This window comes from Hyperolius riggenbachi, chromosome 1, assembly GCF_040937935.1.
Source record: "Hyperolius riggenbachi isolate aHypRig1 chromosome 1, aHypRig1.pri, whole genome shotgun sequence".
Taxonomy (NCBI): domain Eukaryota; kingdom Metazoa; phylum Chordata; class Amphibia; order Anura; family Hyperoliidae; genus Hyperolius; species Hyperolius riggenbachi.
Genome location: NC_090646.1, coordinates 94528897 through 94554442, shown reverse-complemented (window position 1 = coordinate 94554442; position 25546 = coordinate 94528897). Strand labels below are relative to the sequence as shown.

At 44.8% G+C, this 25546-nt stretch overlaps 1 protein-coding gene across 3 annotated transcripts in view; it reads left to right on the top strand.

The window, feature by feature from the left end:
- Positions 1–25546, top strand: part of CRMP1 (collapsin response mediator protein 1) — a 105186-nt gene that overhangs the window by 33580 nt on the left and 46060 nt on the right. For all 3 annotated transcript variants that reach the window (XM_068277051.1, XM_068277043.1, XM_068277057.1), the window contains exons 2-3: positions 19031–19119; positions 25224–25408. In XM_068277051.1, coding sequence (XP_068133152.1) covers positions 19031–19119; positions 25224–25408 — 274 coding nt within the window. The remainder of the gene's footprint in view (positions 1–19030; positions 19120–25223; positions 25409–25546) is intronic.

The following is a 25546-nucleotide window of genomic DNA, read 5'->3' as shown; positions in this document are numbered from 1 at the left end:
CCTGTCCAGATCAGAGCGGCTTTGGGGGTACAATGGTGACCTATACACTATTAGAAAGTTGGTTTTCATGTTTTTGGCTGATCATTATATTTTAGGAATTTATAGTCTCTAAAGAAAGCTCTTTATTTTACATTCTATTGGAGGGTGTGGTTATTTTTCTGTAGTTTGGGTACAGGGGACATACAACAACAACAACAAAACATTTGTAAAGCGCTTTTCACCCATAGGACCCAAAGCGCATAATCTTGTCTGAGATCAGTTCATAGTGATCTGTTACAGGGTAAAACGTTCTGTGATCATGAATTCCAGATTAAACAGGTGGCTTTTCAGTTTTGAATTAAACGCCTCCAGGGTTGGAGCTTTCTTGATTGGGTGTGGCAAGGCATACCAAAGGGTATGAGGCAGCATGACAGAAGGCTCTGGCCCCAAAGGTTTTTAGTTGGACTCTGGGGGTGGTTGAGTTATTAGACCCCGTTGATCTGAGGTTGTGTGTGGTATGACGCAGTTGCAACAAATTCTTCAGGTATCCGGGCCTAGGACGTGTAGAGATTTGAATGTTAGCATGCCAATTTTGAAAAGGATAATCCATGTTATGGGTAGCCAGTATAGTGAGCAAAGACTTGGTGTTATATGGCAATGGTGGGGTTGGCTTGTTTACAGCATTCAGCAAATAAGTTTTAGTAGTCAAAATACAGAAAAAATACAGAAAGAAAGCACCTAAAAGTATCTCGTCTCATCTGTAAATATAATAAACATATACAAAAGTAGACAGGGAGCACTGAATATATATATATAAAAAATCTTTAATCATCAAATTGTACATATAACCTACATACTACACTACAATTAGTAAAAAAAAAAAAATTGGATTCACGCAATGTCCCCCGAGCCTCCGCATTCCTCTTCTCAGCAACTGGCTAGGTGCGACTTTAATGTCGCACCCGATGTGACCTACTAGACGCCATGTCTATTCCCCATGTAACCAGAGCCAGCACAGTAAATGCATTTGATGCGCGGTCGTTCTTCGGTCCCGCAAAGCATCTTGAGACTCCTGCTGGGATCACCTTGATGCGGGTGAGTTATATCAACTGGTATAGCCATGCCGGTATACTGATTGAGGTTTGACCAATACTGGTCAGTAATGAATGCGTATATGTGCTGTACATAGAGGCATGCAAAAAACTATTGCATATGGGGAGACTATAAGCATAATTGGAGAAATTATTCACCTGGCTGCCACATATAGGAAATATTGCTTTGTTTATTTGAGCCTGAAGAAATGTCAAGTCTTTACATAGGAGTGCTCTCCAAACAAGGACTTATAGGTGCCCCAATACTATGCGGTTTCCATGGTTTTAAAGGGAGGGGGGGTACTAATTGTAGTATGTAGGTAATATGTCCAATTTGATGGTTAAACTTTTAGTAGTCACCAGCAAAGGATGGCCAAAAGTCCCTGCATGACTAGTTTGCCATTTCCCTTAATTTTATTCTTCATCTACTCCAGTATAGTGTTGGGATTGAAAACAACAGTTGTACTACAGATGATTACCTTGGATTTGTACTTTACCTTATGTCCCTTCCATTTGGCCTTCCGTTCTTTGCTCTTCCATGCATTAGATTCGATTCCCAATCCAATGACAGACAGACCTTTATAGCTGGAATCCCAACAAGGATTGCATTGTTGGGTTTAAACAGCAACCTCTAGATAAAATATGCAGAGCATATGATCCTGTACAGCAGAAGTTTGCACACCCGATGTCAGCAGGTGGCCACCAGACACAGTGTTGCCAGCCATGGAGCCTGTTGAGATTTAGGGATGAGCCAGACAAGCCACTCAAACTTGTTTTTTGCTGCAGAGCTGAGATTTGAAATAATCAGAATCAGAATAATTTATTTCGCCAAGTACAAAGGGGGGTTGCACTCGGAATTGGTTTTGGCTCATACAAGTTCTGGAAGGATGGGGGATAATGTCCGAAAGTCAAGAGCCGAGGCTGCCATACTAAGGCGCCACCAGTCGCACTTGGCAATCATCTGTCATTCCTAAGGAGACATGGGGAGAGGGGGCAGAGGGAGGCAAAGGTTCAGCAGTGATGACCCAGTTCTTCATAGAAAAATGCGGTGATAAAATAACAGATTTGCCGGTTTCATATTAAATTTATATTTTTTTAATTTAGGGTTGGGCATCAATTAGGGTGTTTATTGGGGGATCGGTTTAGGTATCAAGTAGGTAGTTTGTGCAAGGTAGTGTTTAGAGTAGAGATGGCCCAAACCCCTGATTTTTGGTTCGCGAACCGGGTTCGCGAACTTCCGCAAAAAGTTTGGTTCGCGCGAACTTCCGCGAACCGCAATAGACTTCAATGGGGAGGCGAACTTAGAAAACTAGAAAAATTTATGCTGGCTACAAAAGTGATGGAAAAGATGTTTCAAGATGTTTCAAGGGGTCTAACATCTGACATCAAACATCGTTTTTGCATGGATGAGTGGGATAGACGCCAAAAGTCCCGGGGAAAACTCGGGATTTGACGCAAAGGGCAGAAATCACATTGCATGCTAAATTGCAGGCCTAAAGTGCTTTCAAACATCTTGCATGTGTATACATCAATCAGGGAGTGTTATTAGAGTGCTGCTTCACACTGACACACCAAACTCACTGTGTAACGCACCGCAAACAGCTGTTTGTGTTGTGACGGCGGTGCTGGACTGCGGCGCACCATGGCAAGAGTGCAGTCGATAGCGGTTTTCAAGCCCATATGGTCGCCAGGCTGAGGTGATTGTCCAGTTGATCGAATTTGGCCTTTACACAATGAAGCAACAACCTTATTATCTTGGGTGTGCGGATAGTGTAACTAAAGAGATGATGTCATTCAGCCAATCAGAGGGTTCCCAGCAGAAGCCCTAGCAACCAATCACAGAGGGGAACCCTGGCCAGCCCCACCTGACCTCATTGAGCCAATCAGAGGCCTACCAGCCTAAGCCCTGGCACCCAATCACAGAAGGGAACCCAGTGCTGCGTAATATGTTGGCGCTTTATAAATTCAATAAATAATAATAATAAATAATAACCCTGGCCAGCCCCCCTGTATAGTAAGGAGGGCTGGCATGATGACACAGATCGTCCTTGCTTGTGTGGCTGGCTGGTCACTGACAGACTTGCTCCAGTGCTGGCTTAGCAAGTGCTGTATACAGTGATAAACCTAAAGCTTTGAGTGCTAAACACCTTCACTACACTATTGTTCTATTGTTTTTTTTAGCTAGCTAGCTTTTAATTGTTTGCTTTCATTCACTCAGTTAGGTCCTGTCTGTGTCTGTGCAGGCCAGCAGGACAGTATAGGCAATAGGAGGATTATTATTATTGTATTGTAGTTAGTACTGCAGTTAGTTGCTATGGTTGCGGCCTGGTGGGTACACACGGTGCGTTCCCGCACTCGATTTCCCGCTCGACTCCCGTCGACTCGATTATTTCCGACATGTCCGATTTGCGTTCCGATGGATCGTTAGGTCGATTCGCATGTAAAGTATGCCAAATCGACCTAACGATCCATCGAAATGCAAATCGGACATGTCGGAAATAATCGAGTCGACGGGAATCGAGCAGGAAATCGAGTGCAGGAACGCACCGTGTGTACCCGCCAGGCCGCCACCATAACACAGTGTGCACTGTCTGTCCTCTACTCTGAGGTCTGTCACTCCGTGCTGATTTGATGTAAAGTCCAACCCCGATTTTATTAAAGTAAAAGTACCCCACATCCTCTGGTGACATCATCACGTATAAGTTGTACTATGTCTGCTGGCACCGGCAGCTGGGGAGGGGCAGCAAGGGCAAGAGGACATTACGGCCACCCTCAGAAGGTCTGCCATGTCAGTGTTGACCCCAGCGGTCAGCCTACCCTCAGTCAGCGAGCTTTTCGCTCCAGGCGCCGCGATTGAACTCAGGGCTGTTAGCCGCAAGGAGTTTGAGGAGGATGTTCTGGGTTTTGAGGAGGGGGGGTATGATGTTGATGATGGGATGAAGGACCGTGACTACCATCCACAGGATAGGGATGTCAGCTCTGACTCTGAGGAGGAGGATGCGTCGGTGGGTTTGGCACAGAGGATCAGCATTGCAGACAGTGGCCGAGGAATGCGGGACCCACCACATCCTTCTGCCGCTACCACCAGCCGCACCACTCAACCCCCAACCGCCACAGGGAGAAAAGCCGCAGCATCCCATTCAGGCCGCAGGGGAATCTTCACCTCCCCAATCTGGCCGCCATGGTGCCACAGGCCCCTGCTGCTGATACCGCCACCTATATTCAACCCAAAACACAATTGCGCTGTAATTTTTTTGGAGGTGACTGGGCTGAAAACTGTCATGTCCCAGTTGTGCGATTGGACTTTGGACACAATGTGGACTGCACGACCGCTGTCTGGAACCTAGTCCTGATGTTAATTGACAGCTTTTTTTTTTTTTTAATTTTATGTTAACAACATTTTTAATTAGTGTTTCCCTTTAAAAAACATGAACATACATGCATAATTTATTCTAAAAACCCCTTTAAAAGCTATTTAAAGGGCACTTCCAGGTATCCGCGGGTCGGTCGGGTATCCGCGGGTAATGCGGCCGGATATCCGGATCCGATCCGGATAGCCGCATGGTCGAAATCGGATCCGGATATCTGGGTACCCGGATCCGGGCGGATAATTAAAAGCACTACCCTAGCAACCCTGATTACAGTTTGTGCTTTGTAATCATGTGCCTTCGTAAGGTAGTTGTCCCTATGCAGGTCTTGGTCTTTCCACGCCTCAATTTTTGGTGGCAGAGAGTACAGATGGCATTGCTCTCATCTGAGGCAGACACACACAAAAATTTCCACACTGCTGAGCCCTGGGGTGATGGCACTTTGGTGATGGCGGCCGACTGAGTGTTAAGTGGGGTGCCAGAATCAGAGCAGGAGGAGGAAGATATGTCACGCTTCCGTGCGGAAGCTAAGAAAGATGAGGTGTTCTGTGTTAAATAGACAACTATGTCCTGACAATATTGGGGGTTGATGGCACGTGCCTTTTTCTGAACACTGTACTTTGGTCGCGAGCCGCACGAAATCCCGACAGCGCGACCTCGAACAGACCTGCCAGGTGGCCTGCCTCTGCCTTTTGTTTTGTCCATATTGGGGGGGATGAAGTGAAAGTTATGCACTGACTTGACTAATACAATGTGCAGTCAGTTACACAGGTGCAGTTAACAGGTATGCACGGAGTGGTATATCACACTGCGTGCGCTCACGTAGGTAGGTGGGTGCACTGTGAACAGCAGGTAGTAGGTATATGCAGTACTGGGTATTACAATGTACACCTGTCACACACACAGGTAGTCACTGAATGTGCTGGGCCTGGCAGTGGCACACACACAGTATGGATTATCAAGGCTGTCTATGCAACACAAGTGTCAGTGGGACACACAGAAAAATAAATAGATCACAAGAACAAGATTAGCTCTCAAAAGAGCTGTTGTGGGTTGCTATTTTAGCAATAAGAATCAGCAAGGATCAAGCTAACAAGCCTACAAGAGCCTAACTAATCTTTCCCTATGAGAGTCTGCCAGCAGCTGTCCTTTCTCTATTTACTGCAGGCACACGAGTGAGTATAATGGCCGGTGGGGCCTGCCTTTTATAAGGGGGGGGGGGGAGTGGCTCCAGGAGGGAGTGTAGCCTGATTGGCTACAATGTGCCTGCTGACTGTGATGTAGAGGGTCAAAGTTGACCCTAATGGTGCACTATGGGGTGTGAACCGAACATCCGGAAAAGTTCCCGGTTCGCCGCGATCGCGAACCACGGTAGTTCGCCGTGAACCATTTGCCAGCAAACCATTCGGGCCATCTCTAGTTTAGGGTTAATCTTCGGGGGGGGGGGGGGGAGAGGTTCTGTGTGAGAATAGGCTTAGGTTGGTTTAGCCATGGTAAAATACCAACATTAGTATTTAATACCGATATTTTACACCTTAATAGTAAAATATTGATATTAAATACCGATATTTTACTATCGGGATTACTGGGCGCCAGAATTTCCGTGTGCCTTTTTTCAATAGATGGGGCCCCATGGGTAGATCCTCCACTTCGACTGCATCCTCCTCTTCGACTCCTGACAATTCGGCCAGTTGGCGCAGTCCGCCTGTGAGTCGCCCTTGTCGCGCTCCTGCACGCGCAGAATGCCCCATTTTTGTAATTACCATCATTTTCGTGATTCAATATTCATAATTAGTAATCATTTTCAATAGATGGGGCCCCACGGATAGATAAAGGTAAAAGCAATAAAAATAAATGGAACAAGGCAGCTTACCTCAATAGATGACACTATTTTTGAAGCAAAAATAATTGATTTTGGACGGTGGCTGACAACGCGTTTTGTGGGATTTTGCTCACTTCCTCAGGCTAATAATTGTGCCAGAGCAATAACACAGCTGAACTCTAAATGCACCTCGCTCAGGTCTAGAAGAAAGAGGAGCTGGACCAGGAACCAGATGTATTATCTATGGGGAGACTATTGAAGGCTAAATTCACAGTGGGCATTGTGTTCCCTGTAAAAGTAGGAATGCAACTAAACAGCTGGACATTATCCATGCAATGCGTTGTATACAGGGAAGCATACAGTCAGTAAAAGTATGCTTCACTGTCACTGTTAACACGTGTGTTTTGTACTGCATGCAGTGTGTTGGGATGCCGCACATCATTACAGTTACCTGAGATGAAAGTAAAGTAGAAATGTATACATACCTGGGGCTTCCTCCAGCCCCTTTCAGGCTGATCGGTCCCTCGCTGTCCTCCTCCGTCTCCTGCATCCTCCGCTTCGACTCCTGACAAAGTGACAATTCGGCCAGTTGGCGCAGTCCGCCCGTGAGTCCCCTTGTTGCGCTCCTGCACTCGAGAATGGCCTTGTTTTTGTAATTATGATCATTTTCGTGATTCAATTTTCATAATTAGTAAAATTTTCGTAATTACAAGTATTTTTTGGTACAAATTTTCATATGAAACAAGAAATTACTATTTCATGTAACCCATAATTTTGTAATTTTGTGTAATTTTCTTGTAATATGAAATTAAATATGACATTACGATTTAATACAAAATTACGACAATTACAAATTATACATTTTCTGAAAATTTTGGATTTAAATTTAGTGTCGTAATTGCAAATTTTGAGTGGTTATTATATAAATGCAACATTTCAGCTCATCCCTCCTTGCTAGTTGTAGCCGATCATCAAAGAATAAAGATGGTTTCATTGTCATTTGTAACATAATTTCGTTTTCTTGTAACATTCGTACATATTCCCCAGTTGCTGTTTTGTACTGCGTGATAAAAGGTTCCAGTCCTGTAACTGTAAGCAGTATTTCTGCTGGTCTGCTCTTCTTTATGTCTGAAGTAAAAGCACACAGCATACAAAGTAGGCTCCAGACAGCTTTCTTCTCCCTAGGGCACACATCGCTGTTTGAAGCTACTATTGTTTGCTGTGTGTTAGTGAAACTCCCCTCAACATTCTGCAAACAGTCCGATTGGCAGGATTTCTGTGGGAAAGCTGAGGCATTACACATGCATTTCTGTTTTTACTAAAGCAAGGTTAGAAAGAAAAACACAAAAACGTACATTGGTAGATGGGGTTAAACATTGCTCACAAGAACTAAGGATCAGTAAGAATGCTACGGGCAGCACAGTGGCGTAGTGGTTAGCACTCTCTCCTTGCAGTGCTGGGTCCCTGGTTCCTATCTCAGCCAGGCACTATCTGCACAGAGTTTGTATGTTCTTCCTGTGTCTATGTGGGTTTACTCCGGCTACTCCGGTTTCCTTCCACATTCCAAAAACATACAGATAAGTTAATTAGCTTCCCCCTAAAAAATTGGCCCTAGACTACGATACATACACTCCATGATTTAGATATATGACTATATATGACTATGGTAGGGATTAGATTGTGAGCCCCTCTGAGGGACAGTCAGTGATAACGTAATATACTCTGTACAGCGCTGCAGAAGATGTTGGCGCTGTATAAATACTAAATAATAATAAAATGCAAGACTAAAGGTGGCCACACACAAAATACATTTTTTTATTCTTCTTTACAATTAGAGAATCAATTTCTCTGATTGATTGTAAAATTTGACAAATCTGACCAATGTATCACACACGTGACATTTTTCTCTAATTATGAAAAAAAAGGAGATTGAAAATGCTGAAAAAAATGCTTGGGCCTATAAATCAAGAAACTGATCACACCATAGTACACCATACAATTTTCATAAAAACGCTAGGAACGCCTCTTCCCCAGCTGTCATTGGCCCTATACTGCCTCTCCTCTGCCCTTTCCCCGCCTCTCACCCACCTTCCTGCACACTGCTGATGAGACTCACAGAGCTGGAGCATCGGGACCCATTTTTTTTCTACAAATTGAAACTCAGCGGTTGCGGGGAGAAGGAGAGGCGCGGAGCAGCAGTAATGTACGCTGCCTGATCTGGCTAGCCCCCGGATCAGGTACTATAGGGGGGGGGGTTCTTGAAAAAAACAAAACCTTGATCAGAATTTTCGCTCAAATAGGAAAAAAAACTTGATTTTCTCTACAACGGTAATTTATCAAATTGCCATAGGGCCGCACAACTCAGCACACAAGTTACTCCCTCCACCCCTTTTCTGCCTATCAACAGAGATTTCTGTTGGTGGGCTATGATTGCGCCCAGGATTTTTATTTTTATATAAATATTTATTTATTATTATTTTTTTTATTCCTCCCTTCCCCCGCCAGCCAATCAGCACGATCGCTGTCATAGGCTTTAGCCTATGACAGCGGATCGCTTCCCTGCCGCTCAGGGGGGCAGCCGTGTCACACGGCTGTCCCCAGTACAGCGCTGCCGTAGATCACAGCGCTGTACCATGTAAATAGATGGCGGTTTTGCCATCTATCGCCTCTGGGAGGCGATCGCCGCTGGGAGGCTGATAACGGAGTGGAGCGTCATTCAAGCAGGGATGCACGCGCATCGGGGCGCGCGCTCCCCTGCAATCTCCGTCCCTAGGACTTCACGCCAATTGCCGTGGAGTGGTCTTGAGGCTGCCGCTCCGCTCACGCCAATTGGTAGTTAAGGATGGCACAAACTAAGTGTGCAACACTAACAACTGATCCCACCTCTAAAGGAATAGTACACAGGGCAGCTTCTGGTGAGGCAGTGTAGATTTATGGAAAATTCCTTTTAAGACAACACTACATCATGACGGATAGAGAATCACTGAAAACTGAAATGGATTATGCCATTGGCAGACGGATAGCCTTCATCCCTTGTGTGCAAAGGTGGTTTTAAGTATCTCCGCTGGACAATAATGTCATATCGATCACGCTCATTTTTATTCATCGAGAGGCAAAATATTTCTAGTTCCTGTTGTAATAGAATATCCTACAGAGCATTAACTATTCCTGCACCCCAGGCGGTCAGACACCTTCCACGTCTGCACATTTACGTACATTATAACTCTCACGAGCTGTACTCAATGAGCTGTAACTAAACCGACAAAACAAAAGTGTGCAGCTGTAGTCTACACTGTTAAAGAGGAACTGAAGTGAAAATAGCATAATAAATAAAAAGGCTTATATTTCCCGCAATGCAACAAAGTTCACAGACAACAAACTGTCAGGACCATGGTCATGACGTCACACTGTGGGAGGGTTTTACCTCAATATCATCTATACAGACCCCCTTGATGATATATTTGAGAAGAGATAAATATTTCTAATGGGAAACTGCGTATTGGCTAGTGATTTGAATGAGGTTCAATCCTTGGTTAAAGTTCCTTTTTAAATGGTAGGGTTGCTGTTTGGGGGCTGAGAATCAGATAGCTGCGCCTGTTTCTACATCTGGCATTGAGTACCACTGACACTTCCCTGGCACTGGGCAAGCCCAACTGTTCCTATGATGGAGTTTATTATTAGAGTATTCTGACATTGCCTCTTTTGTCTTCGGTTACTTCATCTGCATATCGTATAGCCTTATGGTACGAAATGACTGTACCAAATTTCTGAAGGTGGGTATATAGAAATAAGGAATTATATTTGTGTTCAACCAAGAAAATTACTGGGATATAATCCAAGCAATATAGATTATCACACAACATTGGCTTCTGAAGTTAAAACATAACCTTTATTACAAACGATCTAAAATCAGTACCGGTATATAAAAATCCCTAAATAGGGTAAACCAAGCAATGTCCTCACAATGCGCACTGTGTATATAAATGGCAATGTGTTATCATCATATACTGTAAACCCTGTCCAAGGCCTGCAGACAATCAGCCCAGAAAAATGTTTGAAGCAAAAATAGTTCAATGAGAGGGATCCCAACAAAACCCTGTTGTAACGATTGTGGAACTTTCTCCGTGATCAGCGCACAACGCGTGCGCTGACACGACGGAAATCCTCCACAAGCGTGTAATTGCAGGCACCCAGCAAAAGGTGCTACGCACCTGTAGAGGGAAATTCCTGTCTGCAGATGGCGCTGGGGAGTGCAGAGGAACCAATCCTCTGTACCTCCACAAATGCCAGACAGGAATTGTACGAAGCGCAGAACGCAATCGCAAGAGAGGCGATTGCGAATGAGAACGAGCAAAGGTACAGGTTGTATGTGTGTGCGCCAACCTAGTCGCCACCCCGCGACCGCGCACACACAACAGCAGATATGAAATAGGAACGCAATCGCGAGAGGTGCGATCGCTAGACGTGACACAAGGCAGATCAGAATAGAATACGAGGGTAGCAAAGGCACAGCAAATAATACAATGAGAAGATGCGGAAAATAACAAACGCTAGCTAACCGCGAACACCGCACTCATTCGCAACAGTGCACGCGGTTATGCGCGGTCTCCACGTGATAAGCACAATAGAGACAAGCACGCCTAACTAACCATCGACAGACAAACATGAAACAGAGGACGCGAACGCTTGCTTAACGGTTACCTCACCGAGCCTCCAGCAAGCGGTCGTAGCAGACAAGACAGACACACGAAAACAGGGACAAGCGAGAGATAGGATCCACAGCACTAGCGAAAAGTGGCTAGTTTGATCCAGGTACAGAGTAGCAGAACAGAAGGATCCACAGCACTAGCGAAAAGTGGCTAGCGCGATCCCAGGAGACAGAACAGAAGGATCCACAGCGCTAGCGAAAAGTGGCTAGCGCGATCCCAGGAGACAGAACAGAAGGATCCACAGCGCTAGCGAAAAGTGGCTAGCGCGATCCAGAGAGGCAGAACAGAAGAGATAGCTGGTAGCAACCGCTGCACCAGCTATGCTCCAAGAACAGAAATCAGAACGACGTCCTATCGACCACCGCTGGGACAGGACAATCGCAACAGACAAACAAAACAGATAAACAATCCTAACTGCACTAGGGAAATCTGCCTAGCACAGTTTCCAGGAATTACTCTAAGCTGAACTTCAAACAGAGAGTAAGGCTGACACCCCACCAGGAGTGTTACATAGGACGAAATCCTTATGACCAGCGAAGCATTGTGGGAAAGACATAGTACTTATAGTACACGCCTCCAATGAATGTGGCCAGGCAATTTGCATGACAACGTATGCAAATTCCTCTGCAAGCACAAGCTGCAAAACTGACAGAAGCTCTTCTTTCCAGAGTCCTGCAGCATGCAAACCTACACAATGGTCAAAAGGCTGCCTGCCTGCACAGGCAGCTGAGCAAATCATCACAGTACCCCCCCTTCCAGGGTCGAATTCCAGACGACCCTCAAAAATGCTATTAGCAACAGACTCAAACTGAAGACTCATGAAGGTCGGGGCAGCCCGACAAGGTCCAATTCCAGAGTCAGTCCACCCGAAACCGACCTCATCGGAAACAGAAGCCACCGAAACATGCCAATCAGTACTACCAGTCTCAGTATAACACCCATCAGGACTGTGAACGCCAGAGAAGAAGCCATCGACACCCTCCAGACAATACCCACCACCTTCCAAGGAGCGTCCGAAAATACCAAACCTGCCACAATACCTGTTCAAAGTGTCCCTTACAACACAAAAGCCACCGTTGATCTTATCCAGGGTACCAAGCAAAATTTCTCCCGGAATCTCTCAGAACCTTTTGAAGCTCCACAGAGATCCCAAGAGGGCAGAACAATCACCAGGCTCACATGGAGAATTACCAAGAACCCCCATGGAACCAATGACAATTCCGGATTCAGAATTACGAGGACACCCACCAAGATCAAGACTTTCAGGGACCACTTCTGGGCATGCAAGCAGGCAGGCCATATCAGAGCATGTCTCCACCGAGGAAGCATCTGAGTACCCTGGTAACCGAGGCCCACTTGGGCTTTCTGGGTCACAGAGCACACTGGGGTACACCAGCACAGGAGAAAACCTCAGGACATGTCAGGGAACTGTCAACCTCAGAGTCCGGCACGACAAGACCAAAACCAGTACCGGGCAGAGAATCATCATGAGTGGAGGTCACAGGCACTGGACTTTCAAAAGAAGACTCGGATACAAATTCAGAAATTTCTGTGACAATAATATCATCATTGACTACATATGAGTGAAGCTCCATCAGAGCTGAAAAGGTAGCCAGCAAGGCAGCAATGCCTACGGAAGAGGGTAACACCTCAGAAGGACTTGGGGGGCAGGAGACATCTCCTACAAGTTCTGCACCCTTTGGGAGGAACTCGGAGACCTCCAGAACATCAAACAAGACCTCAGGAACATAATTTTTCAAGTTTTCTAAGAAGGGCTCTGTACTATCCATGTTACAGGGCAAAACTGGAACTTTATCTTGTGAACAGGGCAGATGTCCCAGGGAAGGCCCCACCACAAACTGAGACCGAATTTCATCACCATGAGTGGAACGTACAGGAATATTCACTGGACCACACACTGACTCCCTAACTTTAATCTCGTTGCACCCAGAATTCTGCGTAGCAGTCAAACTAGCTTGCAACTCCAAAACTGCAGAAAAACAGGTAAACATAGCAGCAATACCTAGACGAGCCTCTAGGGGCAGGGCAGGAGATATTGTACGAGGCAATATTGACTCATCCAGAGTACGGGGTGGAGAGTCAGAACTTTCTTCAAAGCAAGAAAGGGACTCCCAAATGTCAGTGTGATTGGACATCATTTTGTTATTCATGGTACAGGGCAGGCTCAGAGAAACTTTCTCTGGACCCAGCAGAGCTGTTTCAGAGTCAGATTCACAAAACCGAAGCGCTGTCTCACTCTTAGATTCGGCTAACAATGTCAAATCCGAGGAGCCAGAACGCAAAACCTGCGAATCAAAAATCGCTTTAGGTTGTGAAACTGACGCTTCCATAGCGCAAACCTCAGCGATCTGCGGAGCAGACTGCAAGGCATCTAGGACCGAAACACTGGAGCAACTGTCTCCAGGCAACGGGCCCTTACAGGTGAGAACAGGGTGAGACAGGGAATCATTTGCAGAAGAAATAGCGACATCAACAGGATAAACTTTATTAGGCATATTAATTTCACTTTTGACGCTGCACAGTCGAGAAACTTTCCCCATAGCAGGGTCACAGATGGAAGATCTCAAAGATCTGTTTCTAAATGACAAAGGATCCCACACATCCTTGAGGAAATCGGCAGACTCATGCCGATCACAATCTGCAGGAACATCCGAGAAACAGGCATCAGATCGCACAGATTCAAACTGCACACTGTCAGGAGAGAATCCTTCAGGATTCGCACAGGAATCAACCACAGCGGCATACTCATTCATTTTAGATTGCACAAAGTCAAGACTCTCATGCTTTACCCCAGAAAGGCAGGAACAATCATACGACAACGATGTCTCTTTATTGGAATCAATTGGTTGGTGTGTGTGCAACTCATCCAAAATCGTTTGCCATACATAGATCACCAGATCCACATCATCCTTGTCACATTCATCGGAATCAATCAGAAGGTACATAGAATCAAGACAAGCATTCAAGACATCTTCACTTTTTGCGATGTAAAAATCGCAAAAGGCTTTCCAATCAAAATCGAATTCCTTCAGCAAGGCCCCAACATCCCAGGAAGCAAATGGGGGTTCAAACAGGCCAGTATCCAGATAATCTCCATAGGGGTGGAGTTCAGGAACAAGAACAGATTTTTTAACTGCTTTAATGTAGTGTGCGATCCTACCTATAGCAGGATCCACATAAGCTTTGGATTGGGGCAAAAAACCTGGAAACTGATCAGCAGATGCATTATAAACATCATTATCATACTGCATGGTTTTGCCCATTTCAGACTTGACAGAAATAACCTCTTTATTTGTGGTTGCTAGGGGCAACGGATCTTTCCGCTGGGAAGCCTTCCTAGATCTTTTACGTTTAGACTTAGAGGCTTTGGATGGCTGCTTTATGGATGAAAGAGTAGATGGAACAGCTGATTGAGCTGCTGACAACAACTCATTAAGGGAGTATGGTAATTGAGGTAATCTCAGCCAATTGTGAATTAAAAAGGCCAAGAATTCCAGGGGTCTTTAGGGGCATACAGACATGCGACTAAAGTCGTTGGTAACGAACGACTAACGATCGTTTATAACGACGATCGTTACAAAATAACCGCTAACGATCGTTAAGGGTAACGATCAGCGACTGAAGTCGTTGCAAACTGGAAATCCGTCCTGGCGGATTTTTTGTAACGACGATCGTTAGCAAAAGTACGTGTGTATGCTGATCGTTACAAAAACGATCGTTCGTTAAGTACCGTACATGCGCAGACAGAGAGAGAGAGACAGAGAGATGTATATAGATATATATATATATATATATATATATATAGATGTAGATAGATGTATAGAGATATATAGATATATGTTGACATAGATAGAGATATATCTATCTATATCTCTCTCTCCCTGTGTGTGTATATATATATATATATATATATATATATATATATATATATATGTACGCAACTTCCTCTTTCCTACTGGCCATTAACAATGACGTTCGTTCCGGGTTCATTGATCTGAATAACGTTTAGCATACTAGATGCGCTGTATCATACCTTCGTCACTTCCGCATCGTTCGTTCGGAAACGATCTGATCGTTTCCCACTTTCAACACCTCTTTACTAACGACCTTTTCATTTCTCTCCTTAATTGATCGTTCGTCGTTGCTTACGAACGATCGTTATCGCATGTCTGTACGTAGCTTTTGACTCAGGGTGGTATGATATAACACATCATAAGCCCACATTGACATTTCGCCCCCCAACAGAATGTAGACCATTTGGGGGGCCCAGGTAGACACTGGGGTGCATTGGAATTCAGGGTTCGCTAACAGTTTCGTACACTCAGACAAAAATTCGTCTGCTGATTCAGGTTCAAGTTTTTTAATCTCTTAAAGGTACAAGAGCCATATTCGACAAAATCGTACAAATTGGAAATTCCGTCTACACTGGGGTTTTGGGTTGGGCTGGTCATACTGTAACGATTGTGGAACTTTCTCCGTGATCAGCGCACAACGCGTGCGCTTACACGGTGGAAATCCTCCACAAGCGTGTAATTGCAGGCACCCAGCAAAAGGTGCTACGCACCTGTAGAGGGAAATTCCTGTCTGCAGATGGCGCTGGGGAGTGCAGAGGAACCAATCCTCTGTACCTCCACAAATGCCAGACAGGAATTGTACGAAGCGCAGAACGCAATCGCAAGAGAGGCGATTGCGAATGAGAACGAGCAAAGGGACAGGTTGTATGTGTGTGCACCAACCTAGTCGCCACCCCGCGACCGCGCACACACAACAGCAGATATGAAATAGGAACGCGATCGCGAGAGGTGCGATCGCCAGACGTGACACAAGGCAGATCAGAATAGAATACGAGGGTAGCAAAGGCACAGCAAATAATACAATGAGAAGATGCGGAAAATAACAAACGCTAGCTAACCGCGAACACCGCACTCATTCGCAACAGTGCACGCGGTTATGCGCGGTCTCCACGTGATAAGCACAATAGAGACACGCACGCCTAACTAACCATCGACAGACAGACATGAAACAGAGGACGCGAACGCTTGCTTAACGGTTACCTCACCGAGCCTCCAGCAAGTGGTCGTAGCAGACAAGACAGACACACGAAAACAGGGACAAGCGAGAGATAGGATCCACAGCACTAGCCAAAAGTGGCTAGCTCGATCCAGGTACAGAGTAGCAGAACAGAAGGATCCACAGCACTAGCGAAAAGTGGCTAGCGCGATCCCAGGAGACAGAACAGAAGGATCCACAGCGCTAGCGAAAAGTGGCTGGCGCGATCCCAGGAGACAAAACAGAAGGATCCACAGCGCTAGCGAAAAGTAGCTAGCGCGATCCAGAGAGGCAGAACAGAAGAGATAGCTGGTAGCAACCGCTGCACCAGCTATGCTCCAAGAACAGAGATCAGAACGACTTTCTATCGACCACCGCTGGGACAGGACAATCGCAACAGACAAACAAAACAGATAAACAATCCTAACTGCACTAGAGAAATCTGCCTAGCACAGTTTCCAGGAATTACTCTAAGCTGAACTTCAAACAGAGAGTAAGGCTGACACCCCACCAGGAGTGTTACATAGGACGAAATCCTTATGACCAGCGAAGCATTGTGGGAAAGACATAGTACTTATAGTACACGCCTCCAATGAATGTGGCCAGGCAATTTGCATGACAACGTATGCAAATTACTCTGCAAGCACAAGCTGCAAAACTGACAGAAGCTCTTCTTTCCAGAGTCCTGCAGCATGCAAACCTACACAATGGTCAAAAGGCTGCCTGCCTGCACAGGCAGCTGTGCAAATCATCACACCTGTATAGCAGATTGAGCTATTGTCCATCTCCTCAATAAATATAGTATTATGATACAAAAAAGGGGGAAAGAGGCACCCAATGAAAATAAAATACTCTAAAAACTGTTAAAAAATAAAGAAAATGAGGTGGCTTACCTCAAGGACGACAAATTCACATAAGATGAATTGTTTATTAGTAAAAAGCAACGGCAACGTGTTTCGTGGGAACTCACCTACTTCCTCAGTCCAACTAAAAGTGCTGCTGAAAGCTGATAGCCGAGGCGCCCAGCCTACCGGGCCAATCAAAGTGCGGGGAGCTCGTCTTACGAAGTCAATGAACCTGACAGGGTTAGGAGTGGAACAACTGGAGCGGCTGTTCGTTTTGGGGGGAGCGTGAGTAAGTTAGTAGAGCATGCTACAGCAGTAGGATACCTACTTTGAAAATTTTACTTGTGCTGCCACACTAAGCTGCGCTGCTTGAGCACTGTAGCTTAGATAATCAACCTCTAACTGTGAGCCAGATGTAGCCTCAAAAGAGACACATCTGGCTCCCTAGCCATAGGTTCCCTACCCCTGATCTAAATGCAACATTGCCTCAAAGCTCAGTTCTGCTTTTGTTATATTTTTGCTCCTCTCTTGAGTAAGCATGAAATGCATGCTGGGTAATGATCTATAAATACGCAGAGCTGAAACGTGTTGCTGTGACTAATCGGCTAGACAGCTTGATTAATGACTTTCAGCACCAGCAGCTGTAATACTGATTGTCTTAGTCAGCCATGATCCATTCTTTCCATGCAGAGAAGAATCCGTTGTTACCAGTATAATGTTGGTGTTTAAAGGACCACTATCGCGAAAATTGTAAAATTTAAAATACATGTAAACACATGCAAATAAGAAGTACATTTCTTCCAGAGTAAAATGAGCTATAAATTACTTTTCTCCTATGTTGCTGTCACTTAAAGTAGGTTGTGGAAGTCTGCCAGAACCGGCAGGTTTTGGACTAGCCCATCTCCTCATGGGGGATTCTAGGGGTTTTTTTATTTTCAAAAGCACTTAGTGAATGGCAGTTGCTTTGTCCAACTGCTAAAAAAAGTGTGCAGGGAGGCTGTCCAGCATCTTTATATAAATCCTTTCCAGGGAATGTCTCTACAAAAAATAAAGGCCATGCTGAGAATCCCCCATGAAGAGATGGACTAGACCAAAACCTGTCGGTTCTGTCAGATTTCTACAAGCCTACTGTAAGTGACAGCAACATGGAAGAAAAGTAATTTATGGCTCATTTTAATGTGGAAGAAATGCACTTATTTGTATGTTTTTACATGTATTTTAAATTGTACAGTTTTTCATGATAGTGGTCCTTGAAGAGCTTTCTTGCTTCATCTGTTTCACTAGATCACTTCCCCAATACATTCCCTTAAAGCAGGGGTGTTAAACTCGAATACAAAGTGGGACAAAATTGTACACTGGGACCTAGTCGTGGGCTATCCTCGTCTATTGGCCACCTTCCTCCCTTATAAAGTTCCCTGGTGTCTAGCGGTCCACCCTCCCCTATACAGTTCCCTAGTGTTTAGTGCTTTCCCCCTACCCACCCATATGGCTTTCCTGGTGTTCTAGGGCTTTACCTCCAATACAGCTTCCCTGGTGGTCTAGAGTGGGCCAAACATAATGCAAAGTGGGGAAACCACTTGAGGGCCAAATGTAATGTCTCTGATGGCCAAATTTGGCCCACAGGCCAGAGTTCGTCATGTATGCCTTAAAGTAAACCTGTAAGAAACAAAGTGCCCCTGGGGGGTACTTACCTTGGGAGTGGAATCCTCTGGATGCTAAAGAGGCTTCCTCTTCCTCCTTAGTAGAGGGGATCCAGCGCAGGAACCCCCCGAAGATCTCATTGTCAGCGCTTGTCAGCCACACGTGCAGGCCGCAGCAGCAGCTCTTCACTCTGGCTTTGGTGGAAATACCCAAGCCCGATTGGGTCCTCTCTGCAGACTCGTGTAATTACAGTATTATTTTTTGCGCCTCTGACACTGTGGTTGTCCTTGGCAGGCTTTGGTGTGCTGTATCAGTTGTTATGTATAGAGTGCTTGGGGGTCCCAATGTAAAACCTGCCCATAGCTCCTTAGCTACACCACTGCTTGACACATGGATTCAATTTCTGCAGCATGTAGTATGTTACATACATCATACTTGACATAGTGACTGTTTGTATTACATACACACCGCATTGTTTGTGCTAAAAATACTGTTTCTTTTCTAGAGTGATCGACTCCTTATAAAAGGAGGGAGAATTATCAATGATGACCAGTCCTTCTACGCAGATGTTTACCTTGAAGATGGCCTTATAAAGTAAGTGACTAATACTGTAACGGCAGCTGTAGGATCTCCCATTCATTTAAAGAGACTCTGAAGCGAGAATAAATATCGCTTCAGAGCTCATAGTTAGCAGGGGCATGTGTGCCCCTGCTAAAACGCCGCTATCCGGGGGTCCCTTCACCCCCAAACCCACCCCCGCAAGACTTGGTCGCTAAGTTGGTCGTGAAAAATCTCTTCCTGGAAGCAGGGCTAATGGCTGCAGCACTGCCTCTAGTCGCATCTATCAGACGTGCATCGCCGCCTTTCCCCCGCCCCTCTCAGTGAAGGAAGACTGAGAGGGGCGGGGGAGAGGCGGAGATACGCGTCTGACAGACGCGCGTGGGGCAGGGCTGCGGCGGTTAGCCCTGCCCCAATGCAGAAGCGCTCCCCCACTGTACGGAGGGGATTTGGGGGTGAAGGGACCCCCGTTAAGCCGCGGGATAGCGGCGTTTTAGTAGGGGCACACATGCCCCTGCTATCTATGAGGTCTGAAGCGAGATTTATTCTCGCTTCAGACTCTCTTTAAGACCATCTATTGTGTTAGCTCTCCATAGTGTCCCCATGATCCTCCCCATCAAGAGTACCCAATTAAGAGTGCTCAACCAGGGCTAGCCTTTGATGTGAATGACTTATGTGACTGTATTGTGTATAACCATACCAAAGGAAGGATCTGTTGAAAGACTTGCTGAAACGTCATGTAACTTTTATTCCCATCACACCCACACCTAATACATCTGACCGTGTAACTGACGATCGTTTCAGGGCTTTGTCAAGGCATGGGGTAGACAAACCCCATGCTGGCTCCGAAATGATCGTCAGTTGCACGGTCAGATGTATTATGTGTGTCCCGCTGCTCCCTCTGGTGGTGCTTAAGAAAACGCATTAAAAACGCATCTGCTTGCATTTTTGCCTGCGTTTTTCAGAAGTCAGTATCCCAGAAGACTCTGTAATTTCCTGATTCCTGTTAAAATGTAAACTAGAAAAAAAACAAAGGATTCTTTAGCCAATCAGCAATTACAAGAAAAACGCAAATGCATCAAAAACGCAGGCAAAAGCACATGCGTTTTTAAAAACGCATACGATGCGTTTTTAAAACTACATGCACTTGCGATTTTAAAAAGGATTTTGCTTGCGTTTTTCAGTGTGTACAGGCCCTAAGGGCTCGTTCACACAAAAGCTTGCGTTTTCGATTTTAGGTGTGAATGAGGCCTGAGAGAGAGAGAGAGAGAGAGCTAGAGAGAGCAAGCAAGAGAGAGAGAGAGAGAGTGAGAGAGAGTGAGTGAGCATGAGAGAGTGAGAGAGAGAGTGTGAGCGAGTGAGAGAAAGAGAGTGAGTGAGTGAGAGAGTGTGAGTGAGAGAGAGGGTGTGAGTGTGAGCGAGAGAGAGTGAGAGAGTGTGAGTGAGAGCGAGAATGTGAGTGAGTGTGAGCGAGAGTGAGAGAAAGAGAGAGTGAGTTAGAGTTGTGAGTGAGTGAGTGAGTGAGTGAGTGAGAGAGATACCTCACTGAAGAGAGCGGATTTGTGAGTCTGTGTATATCACAAAAAAGGCAAAGCTAAGCTTTTACCTTCTTCCACACACTGCCTGGATCATTAGTATCAGTCCCAGTAGTGGGCAACTTCAAGACCTTTGACCTCATATGACCTCCAAGCAACTTTAACTGATAGAGACAGATTACTGAGTGCTGTAGAGCAAATGGGGAGAGATATCCTAAATTTGGTGGTGCATGGTGAAGGCACAGGGGACGGAATGCTCTGCAGCACACAGCGCAGATACACTCTCCTTTATGGCTCCAGGGTCTGCCAACGAACCAGTACCCAGAAGAGGCTGCAAACTGCGCCCTGCACACGTACCTGTAAAGGAGGACATTCCTGTTATAAGCTGCAATGAGCGTGCAGATGTTGCCTCCCGTTTCCCTAAGTGGTGCTGCTTTGCTCCCCCTCTGCTCTGGGTTCCTATCTTGCGGAATACTGACACTTCCACACCATGTTTAGCTGCTGCCGCTGCACTGCCTGCGCACAACCACTGCGCCCACCCGGACTGCAGTGACCTGCGCCCAGAGGCTCGAGCCTCATCAGCCTCTGTGTCAGCACTGCCCTGGCGGACAGTGTGGTGTTTATTATTTACTTTTTCTGAGTAGTGCCAAATTATGGAAGCCAATACACTCATATTAGCAGCACATTTACTTAGCTAGACTTTGTTTTCCTTGCAGCTGCCTTAAAGCGGACCTGAACTCTTGCACAGGAGAGAAGGGAAACACAGAGAAATCCGGAGCTGGGAAAAAAGGGCGCAGGCAGCTAGTGGACAAAAAGGGCGCCGCCATTCACTCCCATAATAAATAACGTTTAATGGGCGCAGAGCAGGAAAAAAGGGCGCCGGAGCTAAATAAAGTTTACAAACGGCGCCCGGAGATGTTTAATGATTTATAACTGTGCTTGTGGTGATTTACGTTTATAAAATGCATCCGTGCCGAATAACGTTTATAAAAATACTAAACATATTTATCCTATTTAACTAATTAAAACATTATTTAAAGTTTTATCCCTTACTGTTTTTAAAACATTATTCACAAAATAAAGCGATCAGTACGTAATGTAAATTGCAATATATTTTTTGGAGTCACAATTTGTAAAACATTATTATCCACATAATAAAGCGATGACTAAGGGGGGTGGTTAGGGTTAGGCATCACCAGGGGGGTCTTAGGTTTAGGCACCACCAGGGGGGGTCTTAGGTTTAGGCACCACCAGGGGAGTCTTAGGTTTAGGCACCACCAGGGGAGTCTTAGGTTTAGGCACCACCAGGGGGGTCTAGGGGTTAGGGATAGGTACAGGGAGGGTTCTGTGTGAGAGTAGGGTTAGGTATAGTAACATTACAATATAAATCACCAGGGGGGTGGTTAGGGTTAGGCACCACCAGGGGGTCTTAGGTTTAGGCTCCACCAGGAGGGTCTTAGGTTTAGGCACCACCAGGGGGGTCTTAGGTTTAGGCACCACCAGGGGGGTCTTAGGTTTAGGCACCAACAGGGGGGTCTTAGGTTTAGGCACCACCAGGGGGGTCTTAGGTTTAGGCACCAACAGGGGGGTCTTAGGTTTAGGCACCACCAGGGGGGTCTTAGGTTTACGCACCACCAGGGGGGTCTTAGGTTTAGGCACCACCAGGGGGGTCTTAGGTTTAGGCACCACCAGGGGGTCTAGGGGTTAGGGATAGGTACAGGGAGGGTTCTGTGTAAGAGTAGGCTTAGGTATAGTTTTAGTAAAATTTTAGTAATAATTACTACTGTTTTACAACACTTATTACGAACGTAGTTATATTTATATCATCGTTATAAAGAATATTTTCAGATTTTATTATAAGAACAAATCATAAATGAAGGTTATTCTCAATAATATACAATTATAACAATTAAACATATAATATTGTTTTTTTAATAAACGTAATTATAAGTTTAACTTTTGAAACAGGGAAGATTAACGTTTTCACAATTTCCGATTTCATAAACATTATTTAATGATTTATAATTTTGTTAAACATTATTTGTAAACGAAATATAGCACACTATGTTTATAAATGCTATTAATGATTAATAATTAATTAGAGTTTACACCCCGCGCCCTTTTTGTCCGGGCGCCCTTTTTGTACATACGCGAGAAATCCACCCTGTGTGGATTCTGCCCAGGAGAGCTTACTTGTATTTGTTAGCACTGCAACAGCTGTAGAAACTCCTGGCAGATAATTGAAACTCAGGCCAACACACACCTATATTTCAAGGGCAGAAAATAACAGTTATTACTGTTCCCCTGTACGCTGCCCCTTGTTCCTACTCCCCTCTCTATTATACATACTGCTCAGATGTGGCGCTAGTGACCCCCAGTGTTGCCCTAATGATCAAGCATGATCGTTACTGCTGGCACATTTACACACATTATAATAGGCAGTCTGCCCTGTGATGTGTATAAATCATAATTCTGTTGTTAAAGAAAATATGTTTGTCTTGTTTAAATCTAAAAAAATATGTTATGGTGATGTATACACTTGAAATGTATTACAGCAAAAGTCTTCAGGATCCAATGATGACTCTATAGGCAATTACAGATCATTATTCAATTGGAAATTGTTCAAAATAGAAAACAGTCATTTAGAATTGCAAATTTTTATTCAGCGCCCATCTTAGTTATGCATATTATGAGCAGCTGTTCTGTACCCAGCGCCAGTATCTCAGCACTATTTTAGTGCAGAATACAGATGTTTGAAAATTCCGATTTACGCTAATGCCAGTTACCAATTCCGCGAATTTCCAATTTCCGAGGAGTCTTTAACTTGTCATTTTTTGCCTTCTCTAATTGGCCAAATACTTTCAACTCAGAGTATTTACATAGCCTTCTCCACTGTCCCTTAAAGAGAACCCGAGGTGGGTTTGAAGAATATTATCTGCATACAGAGGCTGGATCTGCCTATACAGCCCAGCCTCTGTTGCTATCCCAAACCCCCCTAAGGTCCCCCTGCACTCTGCAATCCCTCATAAGTCACAGCCACGCTGCTGACAAACAGCTTGTCAGAGCTGGCTGTGTTTATCTCTATAGTGTCAGTCTGCTGCTCTCCCCGCCTCCTGCAGAACTCCAGTCCCCGCCTGCATCCCTTCCCTTCCTGCTGATTGGAGGGAAGGGACGGGGGCAGGGACCGGTGCTATGCAGGAGGCGGGGGAGCAGCTGAGACTGACACTACAGATGTAAACACAGCCTCACAGCACGGCTGTGATTTATGAGGGATTGCAGAGTGCAGGGGGACCTTAGTGGGGTTTGGGATAGCAACAGAGGCTGGGCTGTATAGGCAGATCCAGCCTCTGTATGCAGATAACATTCTTTAAACACACCTCGGGTTCTCTTTAAGGTGGACACACACGATACAATAAAATGATCTGATTTTACGGCAATTCGATAAAAACGATCAGATCTTCCGATAACATCGAAAACTTTTTTTCATTTGACTGAAAAATCAGATCGGATTTCCAGTTTTATTCGATTTCTATCAATCCGGAATGCCAGATATTTTTCTTCAATCTTTCTAAAGATTGTATGGTGTGTGTTAGATTGTCAATTTATTAATATACACACCCTAGCAATTTTGTCAGAGTTTCCAATTATTTTTATCATAATTGAGGAAAAATTTAACATATGTGTGTGGTACATTGGTCATATTTTTGAAATGTTACAATCAGTCAGAAAAAATGATTGCAATTCTTAAATTGAACAGATATTTAAAAAATTGTATGGTGTGTGGCCACCTTTAGCCTGGAGCTTGGTGTCACCCCTGCTCCGCACCTACCACACCCCGCTAGTGACGCTACTGTTGCATATGTTACTGTAATTACCATGTCTACCAATTCTGTAGTGTCGCAAGATTTGTTCACACTTTATAAATCAGTAATACAGTAATAATATTCTGATTTCAAAAGCTCCCAAACCTGTTATGGAAGTTTTGCAGGGAAAGGTAATTCCTAGGTGGTCACCACACTAATATAATCATTATAGGAAACTGGTGCACATTGGAATGTTCAAAGTATTATGGGCATTTTATTAATCCATTATAGACACTGCAACTTTTATACCATATCCCATGTTACAAAGTCAATTGTCAAATGCAAGCTTGATACATCCAGCCATAGGTTTGTGCAATGGTCATCATGGTACAATTCCGTTTCATGTCTAACCAACCCTTCTTCAAGCACAATGAAAAGACATACCAGATGGTGGCATGCAAGTCAGGAAGTGAGCATCAGATCAGGATAGGCACATAATGTTGTAATGCACATTATGAATCCATAAAATAGCTATTATTGTTTGAACATTCCAAGGTATACCTGCTTCCTATAATGAAGCTACTAATCAAGCATGAACTTATCTTTCCATTCAATGCACAATCCAATGACAAGGGCTTTCTTTAATTTAAAACAACAACAACACGTGTTGGCATTCTTGTAGACCTTGATTATCTTCATGCATTGAGCTAAAATCATATTCTGTTTATCTGCTGAAATGAAATCACGCTGTTTCAAACTGGTATAGTGAATTTCTATCTATATTTGCTTCTCTGACTTTCAGACAAATTGGGGAGAACTTGATTGTTCCAGGAGGAGTGAAAACTATTGAAGCCAATGGGCGGATGGTCATTCCAGGTGGCATTGATGTAAACACGTATCTCCAGAAGCCCTACTTGGGCATGACAACGGTGGATGACTTTTACCAAGGGACTAAGGCAGCTGTAGCTGGAGGAACCACGATGATTAGTGAGTTATGGAATGTGGAGTGCATTTATGTGCTGCATGACTAACATGACTTTGTGTTTTCTGGTGAGGAACAATGACAGTAGTGTTGGCAATAGGACATTGTGGCAATACCCAGTTTTAGGGTTCTAACCTTAGTAG